Source organism: Anabrus simplex, chromosome 5, assembly GCF_040414725.1.
Source record: "Anabrus simplex isolate iqAnaSimp1 chromosome 5, ASM4041472v1, whole genome shotgun sequence".
Taxonomy (NCBI): domain Eukaryota; kingdom Metazoa; phylum Arthropoda; class Insecta; order Orthoptera; family Tettigoniidae; genus Anabrus; species Anabrus simplex.
This window is the reverse complement of record NC_090269.1, coordinates 192909953-192932672: the sequence shown is the minus strand read 5'-3', so window position 1 is coordinate 192932672 and position 22720 is coordinate 192909953. Positions and strand designations below refer to the sequence as shown.

General features: G+C 37.5%; 1 protein-coding gene across 1 annotated transcript in view; it reads right to left on the bottom strand.

The window, feature by feature from the left end:
• Positions 1-22720, bottom strand: part of LOC136874430 (X-linked retinitis pigmentosa GTPase regulator-interacting protein 1) — a 1071624-nt gene that overhangs the window by 540663 nt on the left and 508241 nt on the right. Inside the window, exon 13 of the mRNA XM_067148064.2 lies at positions 10365-10510. Coding sequence (XP_067004165.2) covers positions 10365-10510 — 146 coding nt within the window. The remainder of the gene's footprint in view (positions 1-10364; positions 10511-22720) is intronic.

Below are 22720 nucleotides of genomic sequence, written 5' to 3'. Positions count from 1 at the left end.
AAAATGTATGTAATCATAATTCAATACAGAACCAATAATGAAGTTACCTTGAACTAGTATAACTTGGAAACAATTCTGTAAACACATGGGTAAATAGGAGAAATATCAAACTCTATTAGTAGTGTAGTTATTATTTTTATTATTATTATTACTGTACCACAGGTACGTTTAAAACTTTTTTTTTTTGCTAGGGGCTTTACGTCGCACCGACACAGATAGGTCTTATGGCGACGATCGTTTAAAACTAGCGCCTTGCATAAGGCCCTCTGTAACGTAAACTTGGAAACTACTAGTACTAGAAGTTTGGACATTTTTCGACAGATGTCTCTACTATCAACTTAGGTTGTGCCCTCTGGGGTGAAGATGAACTATTAACTCATTGCGGACCGTGGATGGCGTATGACGTTTAAGCTTGCTCCTATGCTGCGGGCCATGGACGGCGTAAGACGTTTAATGTTCCGCGCGAAGCAATGCTGTTTATATTCGTCATCTATGCATTCTTACACCTTAGTCAGCGTTACTGGTTGTAGCAGGAAGTTGGCTGACCTTTTTGAGATAACCCTTGCGTTGAGTGGGCTCATGTTTATCTTAGCTGTTTTAGCGGGAATATCTCAGCACTTCCTCGCGCCTCAAGACGGTACTTGAGATTCCAATGCAGTGCGTGTCGTTCTTACCGAGTGTAGTATAATGGCTTTAAAACAAAGTTTCTTACGGAAGATTAATTATTAGATATTGTTCACAGTGATTATTCTAGTGATGAACTTATTCCTGAAATAGACTCAGATAGTGAAAGTGAGAGTGACGAAGAAATTCCGATTCCCGAATCCGATAGGCCTATAGATCATCCTAGTTATTGTCCACCCGTTCCACCATTTACAGAGAATTCAGGTATAAACGTTCAAATATAAAATAAGCAGGATATTTTGAGTTACGTGAATATTTTAGTGAATGACGAATTTTATTAGTATGTGTGTGAGCAGACCAATCTATACGCGAGTCAAGTGATAAGTGCGGTGCCCCGGCCTTTCACAGAGAATTCGATCATGCAATCAAGGAAACCGATTAGTATCAAATCCTGATATAAAAATGTACTGGACCGAAGACCCTGTTTTTCATACTCCGATATTTTCTAATACAATGTTCCGAATACTCTTCCTTCATATTCTTTCATGTCTTCACTTCGGTGACAGTAATCATTATGCCAAAAATATAGATAGGCGGTATAAAATTAGACGTATTTTGAAACCTGTGACACCAGATATCACACCCTGAATATTTACCAGAGGTAAGCACAAAGTATCATTTTTATAACATTTATAGGTTAGGAGTAATTGTAAATTGTATTAAGTGATGCACGTCAAGAGGGCCGGGCATGAAAATGGCTGGTCCAGGCATTCAAGTGTCCCGCTCAGAAGCAGGTACTGAACGTGTTAAAATGATGATGATGATGATGATGCTTGTTGTTTAAAGGGGCCTAACATCGAAGGTCATCGGCCCCCGTGTTAAAATTCAAGAGTAATTTGGTGTGTTAAGGTTTCCTACACTGGAATGTTTAGTGTTTGTTTTTGATATTCAAAAGTTATCAACAATTCTATCTCTTCCCGCCAACTAAAGGCATTGGCCAATCAAAAATTTTGCACCTTTATTTATTCACCAATGACAGCCTTGGCCTTGGCTCAGAGTTTTCTGGAACCTTCCCCTCTGCTATAAAAGCTGACACATTTTCGGACCAGGTTGTCTTAGTGACCGCTCCAGTCTAGAGCGTGTTCGTAACGGAGGCGGAGGCCACCTCATCCATCTTCGGGAGGTCCACCAGCTCAAGGTAATGGCAGGCCTGTGATAGTCTTTCAAAACTAGCTCGAGGGGAAGGTTTCATATCTTTAGTAATGAAACTTTATTTTCTAAAATGTAAATTTCAATCCAGCCGAAAGAACTTAACCAAAATCAGGGAACAGAGAGCGATGTACCCTCTCATATCCCCACTCTACTTGATTTTGAGGTGACTATGATTTTGTAACTTTTGTATCTTGTAATTTCTGTAACTTAAATATTTCCCTCCATCTAGTCACCTCCGTTGTATAGGCTTAGCCTCTGTAACGTCGGGCCATAAGCCCAAATAGGGTTTTATGCATTTAATGTACATTTTAAGAAGTGCAAGTGTTCGCCTCCTTACCATTTTGGTTTTTGGGCCAGTAAATTTAACCTTTTATTTTAACCAAGGGCCTTGTACAATGGGTTCTTGTTACCCCTGTTAAACTCTATCTATTTCATTCTTTTCATGTTAAAGATACCAGACTGTTGAGCGTATAAGACAGTGAAGACTTCTTAATTTTGTTAAATGTTGGTTGTGCTTGGATAGGCCTGGAGTGTAAAGTTATAGAGCAAAGACACTCTTCCTATTAATTAAAGGTTGAATGGCGCCTTCGGAAGGCTGGAATGGTATAATGTTTGGAGAGTAGTCTCCTAAATAATTTTGTGCAGCAAAGGTACTCTTGAAAGATAGCATATTTTGGATACTCTGTCTCCTAAAGATATTATTGAATGGAGCAGTAGTTGGTCTTGTCACATGGGCAAGGTAGGAGCTTCAACCTCATATTGTTAATTAATATTGTTTAATTGTTCTAGGAATTCATAATATTACTTCTCGAGCTCATTGTTGTACCTAAGATTTTGTTATTCGCTTAGCGAATTGTTTTTGTTAAAATTTCACATCTGAAAAGGAAAAAACGAGAAAGGTTAAGAAAGGAAATATAACTGCCAATTTTTAAGTTTTAAATTCATCTTTTGACTTTAGTATATCCACCCATTCATGCCCACACCTTCTTTCACCTCTGTCCACCACAATATCTCCGTAACAGTTATTATTATCATTATTATGACTTGTGAGGTGTGGTTATGAAGTTGTTTACATCTATTATTATTATTATTATTATTATTATTATTAACATAGTTATGTACAGACTTTATTTGGTATAAATCGTGGTCTAACAAAACATGTGAGGTTATGTCACAACACATCTGCTGTATATATATTAATATGAGTTTATTTAATGTAAGAACATCTAACTAATAGTATATCACTTATTATTACCTGTAAATATGATGTATAAATCCAGTGTAATGTTGTGCAAATCACGATAATAATCCAGAACAACGTATCTTGTCAGTAGAGTTGTATAGATAATTCCATTCATTGTACATAGGTTATTGGAGATTCTAGAAATTACGAGAAAACATATTGTGTCATACTTTTCTAGAAGCCTGGCCAGGCAATCTACAGGGTCTGCCAGAAAAATGTATACACTCTTCATGGAACAAAAACTATTTATTGTGGGTTTTTTTTTTTACATTTAAATATTTATTACACATGTAGTACTGTCTTCAGTTAAACATATGGTTACATGAGATGTTAAAAAAGTTCACCGGTGGCTGCCATACACATGCAGAACAACATGCGGTCGCTGCAACTAAGTCCGTCAATGTTTGAATAGGGATCTCTGCACATACTGCTGTAATCTCCTGGCGAAGTGCCTCCAGCATGCATGGCTTACGTCGATAGACTTGATTTTTCACAGTTCCCCACAAGTAAAAGTCCATAGGGGTAAGATCTGGCGACCGTGGGGGGAACTCAATGGGCCCTCGTCGTCCAATCCAATGTCCCGGCAGATTGTCATCCAGGAAAGCTCATACTGCTATATAGTAGTGTGGTGGCGCCCTGTCCTGTTGGTAGAAGACTTCATCTCCACAAAGCGCACGTACAGCTGGTAAAATTAATGTGCATAACGTTTTCAAGTACGTTGCTCCAGTGACAGTACTATCAAAGAAAAAGGGTCCTAGTAAGCCCCTCGATGACTGCCCACACCAGACATTAATCCCTGGTAGATTGACCACTTTGTCCACATGAACATGCGGATTTTCCAGAGCCCAGTAGACACAGTTAATTCGATTCACTGTTCCATTAAGTTTAAACTGGGCTTCATCAGACCACACTAACTTCGTCAGAAATGTTCATCTTGGGTTACCATCTGCTGATACCATTCGCAAAATTGCATTTGACGATCGGGATCGTCCTCATTAAGCGCATACGGCAATCGTGGGATGTAAAATTTCCACTTAGCTGTTTTCAAAATTTGTCGTACACTTGTACCGTAAATCCCCACTTCCCGTGCATATTGCTTAGCAGACTTCTGTGGAAAATTAGTAAATCTTTCCAACACATGAGCCGACAAAGCAGGACTGGAAGCTGTGCGCGTTCTTCCCGATCTTCCTTTGTGAATATCACAAATCGTTCCATGCGTCTCAAACTTCCCAGTAATGCGTTTAATTGTTAGGAGTGTTGGGGGTTCTGTTTCAAACTCCCTCCTCCACTGACGTTGAACATCAATGCCATTATCACACCTGATAAACCACTTCAGAATGTACTTTCGTTGCTTAAACATCAAGCATGCTCCAGCCATTTTTGTTTTCCCACCACCATGATGCAAGTACCGACATCTGTTGAGCGAAAGACTATACTAAAAAATTTAAAAACAATGATAACAGTTGACAATGTCCATATCCCGATATCGTCTAACAAAGCGTGTATACATTTTTTTGGCGGACCCTGTACAGTGCACTCCTGATAATTCATTGTAATTAATGCACGCACTTCCGCGAATAATCTGCAGTAATTTTTAAGCCTGGCAAAAACAAAACCAAACGTTAAAATAATTAAATGTATTTTATGAACAAGCAGAAAATAATTATAACACTTCACATTGTATTGTAAGACACACTAGAGAAAAATTACAAAATGCCATGTGGATTATGCCAACATTCGTGTCTAACAAAAGAAATCGGTCATCACTTTTTGTTTCTTAGACGATTGTTAATTTTTCTAATTTTGGATCATAGATTTCTCAAGAAAACAATATCTGAAAATGAAAATTCATCTATATTTTCTACGTAAGAGGTAAGTGTGTCTATAGAGACATTAGCTTGGCTGTGGGAAACTTCCGGACTTTCCGTTGCATCACTCCCGCACTAGATATAATCTGAATCACCATCTTCCTCATCAACCGTCAAATTCCGTACAATATCCTCCTCACTTTCATGTCTGAAATCATAATCGTCCTTATCGACGTCTAACCACTCAATAATATCACTTTCTTCTGCATTTGGCATTTATCCAGGCTTTTCAGTAATGATATCATCGTAGCGAGACTACGTGGCCCATTTGAAATATCATCGTCACTGAAGCCCGCAAATGCCTGCTTTTCACCTAGAACAGATTTCCATGATCGTGCAAGCGTAGTAGCGGTAATTTTGTCCCATTACTTATTGACTGCACGAAGAGCATCCAACAAACTGAAGTCCTTTAAAAATGTTGGAATATTAATGCCTTCCTCAACCAATTGCTGTAACAGAGATGACCTGTAGTTCTTCTTTAAAGCAGCAATAATACCTTGGTCCATAGGTTGGAGAATAGAAGTTACATTAGGGGGAAGGATTTCACGTAAATATCACCTTCTTTAAGTTCACTTTCATGTGGATGAGAAGGCGCATTGTCAATCAAGAGCACTGCTTTGATTGGCAGTGACTGCTTAATTAGGTAGGCCATCACTTGTTTAACAAAATGATAGTGAAACCAGTCTTTAAATATCTGTGTATCTATCCACGCTGCCTTTTGATGGTAGTACTGCAAAGGTACATTCTCTCGTTTAAAACAACGAGGTTTCCTGGATTTTCCTATCGCTAATAATTTTAATTTATGATCACCACTTGCGTTAACACACGCCATAATGGCTATTCTTTCCTTGGATGTTTTGCGGCCTGGTGCTTGCTGTTCTTGTTGCACCACTAATGTTTGGGACGGTAAACATTTCCAATACAACCCTGTTTCGTCTGCATTGTAAAGTTGTCTAAGGTTAAGCTGTTCTTTTTCAATGAATGATAGAAATTCCTGTGCGAACGTTTCAGCAGCACCCGTGTCTGTGCTGAGATGCTCTCTGTGAATAGCAATTTCTCGTATTCTGTAGCGTTTCTTAAACCGCGTAAACCAGTCAGAAGATGCTTTAAAATCGCCTTTCAAAGCCAAGAACATCGTGAAAATGTTTTGCTTGCTCAGCACACATTGGGTCGGACACAGGAATACCTTCCGTTCGTTTTTCATTAAACCACAGTGCACCGTTCCTGCATCCAGGTGATGACGCATGAGATCCACACTAGCTCTTACTACAAGTAATTCTGGCTGATTAACGTTTATGGGCTATGAGTTCCGCTTGAGAAAGTACACCGGTGAACTTATGATAAATCTCAACTTACATCGAAGGACGTCTCCCACACGCTATCAGTCAGATACCATATACACATGTTGCCAAATTAATTGCAGATAAAATAAGTTAATACGGTCTTACAACTAATCCATATATGTCGCCAAAGAAATTGCAGGTAGAATAAGTTATTACAGTCTTACAACTAATTCTTATCCTAAGTAGACATTAAAAGAATTGTGAAGTTTCACCATTCATCATTTACTGATTGCTCAATTCAAATATTGGGAAAAAGGTTCACCTAAAACCTCACTGAAATATCTCATATTGAGTAAATAATCTCGTTGTACTCTAAGAATTCTTGTTCGTCAAACTAAGATGCTTGGAATTAAAGTTATTCGATCTTCGTTGATCCATTAATTCAGTATGTACTGGTCTGTCACTGCTAAATTGCAGTAAAAGAAAAATTAAGTTTGGAAAGCTAGTAGCAGGTAACTAAAACCTAGGCCATAATTATCAATCTACTTACACTTTGGCCTCTTGAAAATATTTAAGTAAAATATAGGATAATGTCCAGAAAATCAGTTGAAAAATTAAAAGTATTGGTTAAGCAAAATATACTAAATAACATTGAAAATATTAGATGCATCTAGCTAGATGAAAATGAAAAGAAAGTTACATTAATTAATATGTACATTATTCCAGATCACAGTTGTTCAAAGAATGTAGAACGCAGTTTGAAATGTCTAATAAATATTTCATTAAGATTTGGAATCTCTTCTTCTTGAGCCAAATTGCTCCTCAAAATAATTTAAAAATTCTGTCAATTAATATTTAACTCATACATGACTAGCAAAATGAATGTCATTCTGTGCTGTACTTAATATTTTGTGTCCATACACAACTGAAAATCACATGGAAAATCATTTACAATCTTCTAATAACTTCAGTTCATTAATATATGCTTAAGTGGTATTTGCATCATCCTGTTTCTTAGTATTTGACCTCAGCATAAGCAAAGTCATGTCTGCTCTAAGTCATAATTGATCTCAAAATAATATAGTCATTTGGCTTATGTGGTAAATACTAGAAATTATTACCTTAATCCAAGGTTAAGAATTAATTTAAGTGCATATTTGGCTAAAAGTAGCATTATCAAGTGTATTTTGCTAACAAATCATACCACAGGTAGAAAATCTGGCATGTTAGAAGACTATCTTCAACAAAAAAAATCCTTATATGAGTAACTAAATCTCCAGTGATATGTCAACTTGCTTAAACAAAATCAGAAATTAGGTTATCATGTGTGAGAGTTCTCTAAAATTATCATAAATAATTCAGTGAAGAACAAATTATTATCATCGTTAGCCTCATGGCTCGTTTGATGACCCTTAATACTCAAAATAATATTGCACTGATGGTATTGAGACCGTATCCTAAGCTACCTTGAGTGTACCTAGGATTAGAATTAGCAATTGAAAGTAGTACATTTACAATATATAACTCAGAATGCATAACTTGGAAATAACATCATCTCACATAAGACTACTATGACCAATTTCTCGAAGAAAAACAAATATTACTATCACTAATCATCATCAGCCTATATCATCATTCTTATTCATCAATTATCATTCCATACTTCACGTAATAAACATCTCAATACATTATAAGCACATCATTTCATTAAACATGATGCATATGTGCCACAATCTTCTCATATTATAACATTATTCCTACCGTCATAGCGTCAAAGAAAAATGTATCATAACTCTAAGCTGTACTACTTCATATTTCACCGTAGACATTTCCTAAATACGATCTCTTAACTCACCAGCCTGATGAAATCATCGCACATGTGTATTAACATCTATCTTGCACTTTATACACTTCACTGATAATGATAAAAATACGAGTTACCTTCTCTCACACCACATTGATAATATTACGAACGGTTATTACTGGTTGACTATGCCTACATGTGGATTTGACATTAATAGCAGATGAATACCTACATCCTATAACCTCATTTCGATGTATATGTACGCACACACTCACAGTCACGAAACATATTATCACATAGCCAAATAAAGAAAGATTTTACTTACGAAAACGACTCATAGAGGACTTAACTTTACTTATTGAATCCTGTTGCCATCTCGCATCTGGTCATCGGAAAGATAGACCTCGCTCCATGGTTCTCTTTTAGCTGTATGGGTACATCTCAGCTCCTTCCAGCTGATTTCTAATCATCCTGGAGTATCAACATCGGATCGCGCTGCCATAGCTCGAGTAGTAACGCCTTCGTCCTTTTACAGCATCATAGTAGAATCTCATGCGTTTGGAGCAGAATAATAAAATACGTTACTTAGTGTCGTCATCTTACATATAATATCTGTTTTGGAATGCTTATGATATGTAAGTTCTGCTTTGGGACGATTAATCACAATATAGTAGTTTCAAATAAGGTGAGATAGGTAATAACTATCTATCTTGCTTGGAAAGTGAATGTGATTTCCCTATGTTCTCTTTATTATAAATGCACTTGACAGCTGGTCAGTCTCTGCTGTCTGTAATAAGCAGTATCGGACAAATATAGGTCTTCTAAGTCAAGTCGTGACGTATCGTTGTATCAATCTTGATAATTCTTTTCGCTGGTCGTTTAATTTCACGCAGCAATTTAATTTCTGCACCTGATATCGTGCGTGTTGCCGTGAATTATACTCTCCGTCAATATTAGATGTTTAATTACAATAAACAGGTTTCTTTACTTGTACTCGTCTACGTCTTGCTTGCTGAAGTTCAGATTAAAGAAAGAATGTCCTAGGAAAAAAATCTTCTTTCTAATAATTGGTTTAAATAATCTCCATTTGTCATTCCTTTTTCACCGCCTTCTATGTACGGTTCTTTTGGTAACTACCTGATGAAAAGATCATCATTTTAGTTCGTATTGACGTTAGCTGTTTTCACATTGACATTTTAGTAACTTGAACTCCATTTTTGTTCCAACTAGTGCATATACAGAACTGTGAAATGGCACAACAGTATCATTGCTTCATCTAGATTTGCATAGTCCGATGTTCTCATTGATTTCCGGGACAATGAACGATCACAATTAGCAGATAATTTGATGAGGGTTTCCTTTTGCTTCTTCATGTCTTTCACTGTTGTTTCACCCACACCAAACTCGCAGGCTAACTCTGATGACACCTCACCTTTCTCCAGTCTTTCTATAATTTTCAGTTTTCCACTGATGGTTAACCTTTTATATTTCATTTTTTGACCACTCATATTGAAAACTCTTACTACCGACTTATTCGAAACTTCGAAAAGACTTCCGCACTCCGTTCACACTTTTCAAGTACAGTAGCCTACAATACACTTGCTGCCGGCGCACCTACCCTTCACTTTGCTTACAGTGGGGCTGTGGGGAAAGGGAGGGTAAATTCCGAGTGCATTCCTCTATCATTGTCTCTGCTTTCAAGATTATGGTAATCTGTGCTGTGCCACACGCAGCAACATGCTCGAATGTTTCCAAGTTTGCAGCATTCTGGCAGCAGTGTGCATATAGACCCACTGTTACATCGCAGAGAAACGAAGTCCAGTCTCCTCAAATATCAATGATTTTGTCTCCACGCATTGCATTAATTTTTTTTTAAAACTAGGCAGAGTTAATTTTACTCAGTGTAATGATTAGTGGGTGTAAGAATTAATACTTTAAAAAATAACTCTCCGAGACCCGGGAATTAACCGCAAAGCGAATTATCCACACGCGAATTATCGGGAGTGCACTGTATATAAAGAGGCAGCCTTGGGAGTTGGAGTAGATTTGTTAGCGAGAGTTGCTAGTGAATGTTGTTAGTCAAGTAAACTCATGTTGTGATTTAGATGCGTTGGTAATCGGTTTACATGCTAATGTAGCAGTCGAATGTTTGTCAAAATGGCAATTCATTAATGTGTGTGTAATATGTATATAATTTGTAATTAAAATAGTGTATGCAATTGACAGCATCCCCTGTGTGTGTCTTTGTGGTTACGATACTACCAAAAACACTTTATAAAATATACACTGATGAAGACTTGCAATAAAGCAAGACAGATAAAGAGACAAACCTGCCAGATTCCCCAAGGTCATTGTCACATTTGTTTTCCAAATTATCAATAGTGCTTGAGTGAAACTTCAAATCAGTCTTCTGCTCCTTCAATTGCTTCTCCAACTCCTCCTCTTTTTCACGTAACTTGCTGTTTAGATTCTCCACCTGTGTATGAATTATTAATTAAGTAACAACTCCAAGGCTAGCAAAACATTTTATCAACTGAACTTTACATCTAAAATCTGATTATGAAAATTTTGTGATCCAAAAATCAGAATACAAAAGATTTAATTCAAACCAGGATAAAGAAACAGTGGTCCCTTACTGTTCATAGGACATTATCAAAATTATTATTTCCTTCTGTAAATTCTAACTTTCAGGACAGGAATACTTGCTCATTTGAGTCTGTTACCAACATTTGTTGGATTAACTGGTCAAAATTATTTAAAAAATAATACACAGAATACATCAGATATGTAACTCAAATATAAAACAGAATTTGCATTTGCCAAGTATTTACAGGGTCAGGACTAGAAGTTGGCAATAGTATGAGAATCTTAACTCACAGTGCAAGCTCATTCTGTGTATGCAAAAGCTTCACGCTTCACTATGGAAAACACAAGAATAGTTATGCAACACTGATATGCCGGTACTTGCGAACTTGGACACCTAGAGGTTGGGAATAATGAGTAAAATGCGTATTATTTCGGAAAGTTACATTTTTTTCAAATGGAACAATGCCTACTGACATTAATAAAATAGAACTAGAGCAAATTAGAATGTCAATGGTGTCTTATTCACGAATTATCGTAGATTGAAAACTGTAAATACCGGCAAATGTCTGCTCCATTCAACTCCTTAGTTATGAGGCTTGATGTTCTTGTGTTTGTTTCCTTTAAGGTACATTGATTGCATTACGACTTCCCTGTCAGTTACTTTGTGGTAGTTCAAGAAGTAGGGCATGGTGGAAGATAGTATTTACCAATGCTGAAATAGTTGATATGTTAATAGTACATGGAGAATGCTGGAAGAATGAATGAATGAATGAATGAATGAATGAATGAATGAATGAATGAATGAATGAATGAATCAATCAATCAATCAATCAATCAATCACCACTGCACTTAGGGCAGTCATCCACATGGCAAATTCTCTATCTGTTGTTTACCTAGAATTTTTCTTAAATAATTGCAAAGAATTTGGAAATTTATTAAACATCTTCCTTGGTAAATTATTCCAATCCCTAACTCCCCTTCCTATAAACGAATATTTGCCTCAGTTTGTCCTCTTGAATTCCAACTTTATTTCCATACTGTGATCTTTCTTACTTTTAAAAACACCACTCAAACTTATTAGTCTACTAATGTCATTCTACGCCGTCTCCCCACTGACAGTTTGGAACATACCTCTTAGATGGGCAGCTCATCTCCTTTCTCCTAAGTCTTCCTAGCCCAAACTTTGCGACATTTTCATAACACTACTCCTTTGTCACAAGTCAAGCGGAACAAATCGTGCTGCCTTCCATTGAATTTTTTCCAATTCTCATATAAGAAGTCCTGGTGAGGGACCCATACACTGCAATCATATTCTAACTGTGGTCTTACCAGAGACTTACATGCTTTTCCAAAGCTTGCGTGCAACACATGTCAAACTGTCTGGCCTGTAATTTTTTCAGCTTTATGTTTGTCACTCTTCTCTTTCAAATAGTAATCAAACAAGTACTTCAGATATGGTACTATATCCCAACCCATTGCCTTTAGTATATCCCCAGAAATCTTATCAATTCCAGCTGCTTTTCTAGTTTTCAACTTTAGTATCTTACAGAAAATGTCTCTGTTTTAACCACAACAAAAACAGCTTCCTGAAACATCTATTACTTCAATTTCTCTATAGAGCTCATCTGGTTTTACCAGCACCATGTCTGGCTCCAAGGCTAAATGGTTAGCGTGCTGGCCTTTGGTCCAGGGGGTCCTTGTTCGGTTCCTGGAAGGGTTGCGGATTTATTTTAACATTCAATGGTCAATTCCAATGGATTGGGGGCTGGGTGTGTGTGTGTGCCATCTCCATCATTAGAATTAATCACAGGTAGCGCCCTCATCCCCGCAGACATGCAGGGTCACCTATATGGCATCAATTTGAAAGACCTGGGCTTCTTCGGAGGCCACTCGCCATCATTATACCATAACCATGGCCAGAATATTCTTCCCTCTAATTGGTTCCATCACTTTCTGATTCAGCTGTCCTTCCCAGATTGACTTATTTGCCATTTGTGTTGGTCATGCTTCCAGTCGTTCGCATTACCTTCCCAACTGGTATTTGGTACATTGAGATCACCCACTACAATCAAGTTTCTTTCCGCATTGTTTCCCACATTGCTTGTTATCTTATGAAATAATTCTGAATCAATGTCTACACCACCATTTTCAAGTCAGTACACTCCCAGAAAATCAAGTTGCCTATTATCTTTAGAGATGAGCCTTACACCTGAAATTTTATGTTTGTCATCTTTAACTTTTTCGTAGCTTTAAATTCTTCTTTCACCAGAATGAACTCTTCCCCTCCTATCATTCTTATCCTATCTCTACGATAAACACTCAAGTTAGGTGAGAAAATTTCTGCATCCATTATACCATCTCTCAGCCATGATTCAACTCCTATGACACTATCTTGTAAGTATACAACTATTAAATTTCTTAATTCTGTTCCTTTCTTTTCAATATTTCTACAGTTCAACACTAATAATTTTATCTCATCCGTACTTCATTCCTAACTCCCTGTACCCTTTGTTCATCCTTGTGCTCTGTATGCAGAACAACATCCCCATAGACGTCACCCATCTCGACAATTGTTTGTGAACCTCTTCAACCAATTACATGAAACTGGAAGAGCAGCATCTAGAAAAATGTAACAGAAGCTAATAAATGACTGGAGTAGAGGGTGAAATTAATTATCTAACTGCTGTTGCTGTAGGTATGCATGTTAATTCGTGTGCAGTCACACAAGGAAGTGGCATGAGTCAGATGTACCAAGCATTCTCTACTGTCATAAGTTCTATCTGTATCATGTCTCTCTCCAACAAGAGCTGCATGCAAACAATTTTGAGAATCGTGTTAACTTTTGTATATTGGCATTAAGATACAACAGATTTATCAAGTATCTTGTTTACTGATGAAGCAACATTTAAATCACAACCAAGTAAACCTCTGAAACATGCACTACTGGTTAGTAATTAACCTGTTTGAATCCCACTGTCGACATCCCTGAAGATGGTTTTCCGTGGTTTCCCATTTTCACATCAGGCAAATGCCGGGGCTGTACCTTACTTAAGGCCATGGCTGCTTCCTTCCTATTCCTAGGCCTTTCCTGTCCCATCGTCGCCATAAGACCTATCTGTGTCGGTGCAACATAAAGCCAAAAAAAAAAAAAAAAGTAATTAACTCCATTGGCTTCATCAGGATGGAACATCAGCAACCATGGAGTTTAAATGTGTGGTGTGGAATAGTGCAGTCCTGTGCAAACCTTTTATGTCACCCCAAATCCCTCTCTTCTGGAGTATAATATTTATTGTGCACACCTTTATGCTTCCTTCCTTTCCTCCCCCACATTACTCACCTTATACTGAACAAAAACGTGGCTCATGAGAACTTGGTAATAATAAAATTAATAAAGTGGCCTTTGACAGTATATCATATGAGGTTAAAACCTATAAGGATACTCTTAGTACCGAGCAAGTTGGTCATGCGGTTAGGATAACACAGCTGTGAGTGTGCTTCAGGAGATAGCAGGTTCAAACCCCACTATCGGCAGACATGAAGATGGTTTTCCATGGATTCCCATTTTTACACTGGGCAAATAATGGGGCTGTACCTTAATTAAGACCACAGCTGCTTTCTTCCCACTTCTAGCCCTTTCCTATCCCATCATCATCTAAGACCTATCTGTGTAGATGCATTCTTAAGAACTGTAAAATGTTTTTCTGAGTATGTAATTTCGTTTAAATTGTTGCTCAGATGCTTAAAATAAGCCAATAGGTTTAAACTTTTAACTTCTTTTTATAATATCTGAAGCCATCTCTCTTCAGTTTTGACTCAGTTAATTTATAAATATTAGGTTCTTCAGTCTGCCAAAACTAATTTTGAATAAATTTATAAACTATCTGAAAAAATAAAACATATGGTAACAGTTCTGAGAATCGTATTAACTTTTGTACATTGGCATTAAGATAAAACAGATTTATCAAGCATCTTGTTTAGTGATGAAGCAACATTTAAATCATGTCCAAGTAAACTTCTGAAACATGCACTACTGATTAGTAGTGCAGAAAATTCATTAAGTCCAAATTTCAAGTTTTAAAGGATTTTAACAGAAAAAACATAAATTTAAAATATTTTTGAGTGTAATTTGAAGGGATCTGAAAAATAGAATGATATGTTCCATTCTGAAAGAACATCATCAGATTCTATCAATCACACTAAAAAATATTTAGAAATGTATAAACTTGAAATATGGAATTTATCTTAACAAAGTCCTCACTTCTCTCCACTCTAGGATATAATGCAAGTTGTTGCAATATGGGTACTCTGTCGTTGGTGTGACTGCAGCTGGCCAGTCAGTCCGTCAACCTTCCACCATGCCATGCACCCCGCCCTGACACACTACTTTTCTTTTAGGTGTTTTATTTTTAGTGCTCCCTTTATTATTGTTGTTGTTGTTATTGTTACTGTTGTTGCCATGATGCTTGCTTGTTTTTTTAAGGGGCCTAACATCGAATGTCATAATATTTAAAAAAAATTTAATATAACAGCAATAATAATATTAATAATAATAATAATAATAATAATAACAATAACAATAATAATAACAACAAAGGACTTCTTGAAGAACTGGAGAAAAAAGAACGCAAAATTGTGAGAGGAATCTTGGGATCAAAGTACAGAAATGGAATCCATCAAAAGAGATCCAACAAGGAAGTCTACAGCAAAATAGAGAAAATTACCGACACAATCAGAAAAAGACGGGCACGATTTTACGGTCATCTGAAAAGAATGGACGGAAGAAAGTTAACTAAAGAAATCTTTCACTTTTTTTATTCAAACCCCAAAACCACAATTCCCTGGTTTAGAAATACCAAAGAAGACCTGCAAATGCTACATATCTCAGCTGAAGACGCCCTTAACAGAGATCTCTTCCACAAGAAAATATTGACGAACGGGCTAAACCGAGACGAGCAACCGAAGAGAAGACACGGTGCCTCTTGGACAGAGGAGCGTAAGCAGGCCCACTCACAAAGAATGAGGGAAATTTGGGATCTAAAGAAGGCCAAGTTCAGTGTCAAATGCAACAAGACTTTACGTGGTCCTTGATGGCACCAGCGAATTATATATATATAACAACAATAAGGGAAAGAGAAGTGCGACAGGCTTCAACAGCCAGCACAATTCCTATCCTCGCAGCTAGATGGGGGCTTCATTCATTCCATTCATGACCCAGTCGAATGATTGGAAACAGGCTGTGGATTTTCATTTTCAATAACCAGGGGAGCACTAAAAATAAAACCCCTAAAAGAAAAGTACAGCATGTCACTGATCTAGCCAGGATGGGGGGTGTGGCATGGCGGAAGGTTAGCGGACTGACTAGCCAGCTAATGACAGAGTACCAATGTTGCAACAATTTGCATTCTATGCTAGAGTGGAAAGAAGTGAGGACTTCATTAAGTGCAAATATCAAGTTTTTAGGGATTTTAACAGTAATAAACATAAATCTTTTATATATTTTTTAACATTTTTGAGTGTTATTTGAAGGAATCTGATTATGTTCTTTCAAGAATGAAACATGCCAATATATTGCAATTAAGTTTTATTTTTTCAGGTATAGTTCTGTTACCATGTTTCTTCAGGTAGTTCATAAATTTATATATTCAAAATTTGTTTTGGCAGACTGAAGAACGTAACAGTTATTACAAAAAAGTTTACACATTGAAACTTCTCAATTTCATACAGGTTTAGATACATGCTCTTTTGGTGCCGCAAGAGCTATCTGTGTCAGTGCAATGTAATGCAAAAAAAAAAAAAAAAAAAACAATCATGCTCTTGATGTTTTGTAAGGAAGCTTTTTGTAAGTTTTACAGGTTTCAAATTATCGTCGTCTAAAATATTCCAGCAAAGAACACACTGTTGCCATTCCTGATTATTCAAAAGAATGTTAATGAAACCTAGTTTTAGATACTGTAATCAACTTCTCATTCTGAATGTCCGTGACTGGAATTTTTGTTCATGGAAACGACTACCTATAATTAGAAAGTTCTAATAGAAGTGGTATACAAACCTCCCAGAACAGGAAATTTCTTGGATTTAGAAGACAGCCTACTAAGACTAGGAGCATGTTATACTGTCTGGTGACTTCAATACGAATTTAATTGTATCTACGTATGACTCAAGACAGTTGCTTAACATATAAACGTAAGGGTAGTTGATAAGTGTGTACATTGTAAGTGTATGTGCAAGTGTCTGTGTGAGATAGAAAAGACTGAAGTAACGAGCTAATAAGCTGCATATTGTGTGGATGTGTAACTTAAGCTTAATTTAGGATATAGTATAAGTAGTGTAATTAGTATAATTAGTAATAGGCAACCTTAATATTATTTATTGTATTGTGGTTAAGTGTAAGAGAGGGCCGGGTGCCCTAACTTCGCCACATGAAAGAAGCCATAATAAATAAATAAATAAATAAATAAATATTTGAATCCTGTAACATGACTGTACTTACCCTAAACCCAACTCACCATGTTCACTCAGCTGCGACTACTTCCGATACCTTTATTGATCTAATGATAACAAATAACCCCGACAAAATTTTAACTCATGGCTAGTTCCCAGTCCCGGGTATATCACATAATAACCTCATTTATTTAGCATACTCAGTTCAAGTAGCGAATATTTAAGAATAACTTAAATATTATATTTTTAAACGGTCTGCCTATTCAGTACATATATAATTTATTAAATCTAGTACATGTTTCTTCTCATAAGGGACATCATCAGCTAGAATAAATCACACAATATATCAGCTACAGAAATTACATTAATAGATTGGTAAGACAAATTAAAAACACTTTTATACACAAGGCCATTTAAAATAAATTATTAGCAAACTTCGTTAAATTTTCAAGTCATATAGTCAATAAAATTGATGTGAAATGTTCATTACAGTTCTTGATGACAAAGTTCATGGAAACTAACAGTTGTATTTGTAAGCCGGAAGAAACTTTGTTACAAGATATCAGGAACATGCCAGTGCTGAGAAATACAACAAATACTTGGCCATGAGTGTTCACATGACAGACTTCAAACACACGTTTACAAACATAGACAATGACCTTAAAATCTTGAAAACTTTAAATAAAGGCCATTATTAGGGCTCGGATTCGGGCATATTAGCATATGTTTTTCCTGAATAGTACACATTGAAAGAAGCCTTTCGGTGGTATTTTCATCTCTCTGGGACCTACAGAATTTAAATTTATCGAGCATACAAATGCATAAAACCACGGTTTTCAGAATACAAGCATATAAATGCATATTCTTGTGGTTTTCGTCTAAATAGTTTGTTTTTCTTCAAATTCCCCCCCGAATTCGGGCCCTGACCATCCTTAAGGTTCTAAAACAGAAATAGCTATTGAAAAGCCTATCTGGTGCGAATAATAGAACCGCAGGATTTTGACCATTAGTGAGGTCATTCAAACACCCTAATTGGCCTCTGGCGGATTAGAGTGCGACTCGTCAGATAAGCGATGGAACCCGCAAGCATCCTTTCACTTTGATATGTGCGGTGATTTAGTGGTGTGCCTATTTTGGGAACCAGTATTGTTTAGGTGGTTTTTCCCATGAAGTGGTGGAAGATCCGACCCGGGCAAGTAAAATTTCTGCATTCTACTCTCAGTTCCTAATCGTATCCATACGTACCTATCGAGTTCTTGTGATTTCTAAGTACGCGATGCCTAAAGTTAAGGAATCTCTGAGTATTTTACTCAGACGATGTGCAAAGGAAGACCCTGACTCGTTTTCTACTGACGGGAAAATTCTTTTCTGCAATGTGCGAAAAAGAGGTAAGTTCTTATTGACCTTTTCACATCTATGTTCTTAAAGATATTACTGGTCAAACGGTTGAAATTTCAAGTAAGCCGTATGTGCAGCATACGAAATTTCAAGTAAGCCGTATGTGCAGCATACGGTGCCTACCTACTAGGTAAGTAGAGAGAAGTCTAAGAATTCGGAGTATAGACCCGTTAGATCCTCAGATTTTACATTTCCGAGATGGAAATTGACATTTGGATTTGCTGAGTTTTCATGGGATTGTTGAAAGGGTGCTCGTATTTCTACTGTAATATTTGAAAATAATTTCATAGTCCACAATGCTTTATTTTTGTTCATTTAATGTATTTTTTTCTCACTTATGCGCACCTACCTATTTATTTTCAGATCAAGATTTCGAAGGGTTTTAAATTTTTCCCAACATAAAGCTGCAAATGGGCACTGAGCAAAAGTTGAAAAATTTAAAAGAAGGAAATCGAAGAAACAAGCGCTGATACAACCTTTGTTCAATCAGCAACAGCACTTGGACGAGTTCTCTTCCAGAGTTTGTAGGGCGTTTTTAAGCTTGAACATACTGAGATTAGAGCTCTCTTCAAGGACTTTGCAGGAAGAGAGTTGCCTCATGAGTCGACCCTACGTAAAAATTATGTTTGTTCAGAGTATGAAAAGGTATGAATTCATGCTCGATTCCCGTATTCCGCATTCTTGTTTAAACAATTCAGAAGTAATTTTAACATGGATCTGGCTCTGTCGTAATGAAGGTAATCTCTCGATAATACCTTCATTCCACGAAGAATATTAATTCAGGTACTTTCTTCACCAGGTTCTACATGTAATCAGGGACGACATCAGGAGCCACCCAATTTGGTTATCTATCGACGAGACCACAGACAGTTGTGGAAGATACATGGCCAATGTTATTGTTGGAAAACTCAGTCCCAGTGAACCGGGGAAGGGCCACCTAATTCTGTGCAGGGAGCTAGATGTGACAAACTATGATACCACTGTGCAAACAGTGCAAGCAGCTCTGCATAAGTATATTTTTGTTAATTTATTTTTTGAGCATTTTGGCAAAGAAGAATAAGTACAGTCTGGCTATAATTTCAATGCATTCTACGTATGGTCAGTGAAGACTCTGATAGTTCTGATTGTTAAATATCTCTTACAGTCGTATAACATGTGAGAATCCCATTAACTGAACGGTTCACCCTTCATTTTATGCATTCCTGTTTCAGGCTTGCTGTGGCCAACCTTTTCAGATGAGGAGGTAAACAAAGTACTCGCAATGGTGATTGACGCTGCTCCCTACACGATTAAAGCTGGGAAGAGCCTCAAGCTTCTCTACCCGAAGATGTTACATGTTACTTGTCTTGCTCATACAATGCACAGAGTTGCTGAGGAGCTGCGCGAAAAATCGTCCAGCGTCAACAGCATCATTTCCTCAGTGAAGAAAATTTTCGTCAAGTCTCCTTCTCGCGTCCGTGTCTTCAAGACGATGCATCCAGAGCTCCCTTTACCTCCCGAGCCCATATTGACGCGATGGGGAACTTGGATCTTGGCTGCCTTGTATTACGCTGAATATCATAGGACAATTGAAGAGGTAAGACGAGTTGAAATGTTTAAAATCTTCTCATTTTCGAGGTTTTCTCTGTCATTCTTTTCATATCTTTTATCTTTACTCCATCATACGGCGCCTAATTTTGTAATTTTCTCAGTTATTCTCCTCAGCTAATGTTTTTCATTTATGTTTTTTTCCAGGTGATCAATACGTTTGATGAGGCAGACAGCAAGTACATCGCGAAAGCTAAAATGAAGGGCTTGATGCCATTCTTGACTTTCATAAAAGCCTACATGAGCGTCATTCCTGAGGCCATCCTACAGTTGGAATCGCGAGGGATGGAGTTGGTTGAAGTGGTCGCTACAATATGCCTGAAAAGCCTTACATCTGATATGTTTTTTCAATACAAGGAGTCGACCAAGAAGCCGACTCGTGGCCTGGAGAGACTCGGAAAACCGTGAAACAAAAGTTGGAGTTTGTGTTGGCTCGAAATCCCGGTTGGAGTGCAGCGTTGGTCTTTGAGAGGATGCTGCGTGACGAGTCTGAACGGTCAGAGGTTTTTCCGAACTAATCTGCACAGAAAGCAGCATCATTCAAGTATTTACCTCTCGTGTCAGTTGACATTGAAAGATCGTTCTCATCATTGAAACTTTTATTGACTGATTTAAGAAAATAATTCAAACTGAAAACATAGAAAAAATTCTTGTTGTACAGAGCAAAGCAGATCTACTTTATTGACTCGCCTAATTCTGAACATCTTGTAAATGAACTTTTAAACTGTAACTTTTATAAGAAAACTTCTCATATGTATGTATGTATGTATGTATGTATGTTTAGTCCTCAGCCCGAAGGCTGGTTGGATCCTCAACACTTCCGCCATCAGCTGTCAAAGATGGCCTAGGCATCACTGAAGAGGCGTACTAGGGAAATGAGAAGTGAGGTAGTTTCCCGTTGCTTTCCCCACTGAGCCAGAAGTTGCTATTTTTTTGCTAGGGGCTTTACGTCGCACCGACACAGATAGGTCTTATGGCGACGATGGGAGAGGAAAGGCCTAGGAGTTGGAAGGAAGCGGCCGTGGCCTTAATTAAGGTACAGCCCCAGCATTTGCCTGGTGTGAAAATGGGAAACCACGGAAAACCATCTTCAGGGCTGCCGATAGTGGGATTCGAACCTACTATCTCCCGGATGCAAGCTCACAGCCGCGCGCCTCTACGAGCACGGCCAACTCGCCCGGTGAAGTTGCTATTACATATCAGTCTGCCAAGCCCACTGAAATGCATGCACCAACTGACCCTATGAGCAATATTTTCACACCATTCATAGCAGGGACTGGCTGCAGAAGGAATGGCATTACTAGCATCACTCATACCTCAGTCACTTTCATTTTGTCAAAGCCAAGGATAAAGCTGAGACAGATCAATGAAAGTAACAAAATTGCTCTAGCCTATACCAGAAGACATAGTGCACTGTAAACACTAGGTCCCGCCAGCAAAGGCACACTTCTCATATATATACTTGAAACTTGAATGCGAGTATATCGCAGTGTATCATACATACAATTAGAAAATAAAGCTCGTATATAAAGATCTGTTATTGATTTTTTCGTTTCACTTTCCTTTCTATAGTTTTTAATGGTGTTTTTCAAGCATATTCTGCATATTTAACAGCATATAATAGTTTTTTGAGCATATCTATAGAGCATATAATGGGTTTTTCAAGCATATCTATCGAGGATATATAACACATGGTTTTCGAGCATATCTGGAGATTTTATTGAGCATATCGATCCGAGCCCTAGCCATTAATGAAGATATATGAGGAAATATACATTTATCTGGAGCAGAGGAACAATCCGACGGGCAATACAAAAAAATCTTTCTGATAAGATTAACATCTTGTATGAAGAATTGATTAAAGCAAAAGTTAGAAAGAAACGTCAAACTTTAACGTGTCACAAGCTCGGTGACACTCAGGTTGTTCCTCCGCCCAGAACACGCCCTCCCACTTCCCCTCCACACTCCATGCTCAACGTAGCTACTACTTGTTTGAATTCAGACACACACATACCTCAGCAGAGGTGAGTCCTCTTCTGCGCATCGAGGCCAACAACAAGGAAGTAAGTAACACAATTTAAATCATATACATTATTTCGTTTTCCATCTCACTTCACTTATACTCAGTTTTCTTTTAATTTCAGACTGAACATTTTTCAATTCTACAAATAACTTTACTGCTTCGGCCACATGCTGACTTGAAATCCTGAAGCGTTCATTCTTAACTCTTCGCAGGCAGAAACATATATATATATATATATATATATGGTTGAATTTGTTTGCGCTCTGGGCGGAAACATATATATACGTTCCGTTCAAAAATCACAGGTTTATTAGCTGAAGAGGTACCCAAATATGCTCAGAGATGGCAGGAGCTGTTCTCTCAAGTCTTCCAGTGAGGGAAATCCTCACAGTATCTTGCTGAGTTCGTTCTCCTGTTTGTGGGAGTTACGTAATACATACGTTGTGTGACGCAGTTTTCTCGTATGCGTACTTCTTACGTATTTTCGGAGTTTTCTGGTAATGAAATGTTGTATGGCTTTTAGTCCCGGAATATCCCAGGACGGGTTCGGCTCACCAGGTGCAGGTCTATCTATTTGACTCCCGTAGGCGACCTGCGCGTCGTAATGAGGATGAAATGATGATGAAGACAACACATACACCTAGCCCCCG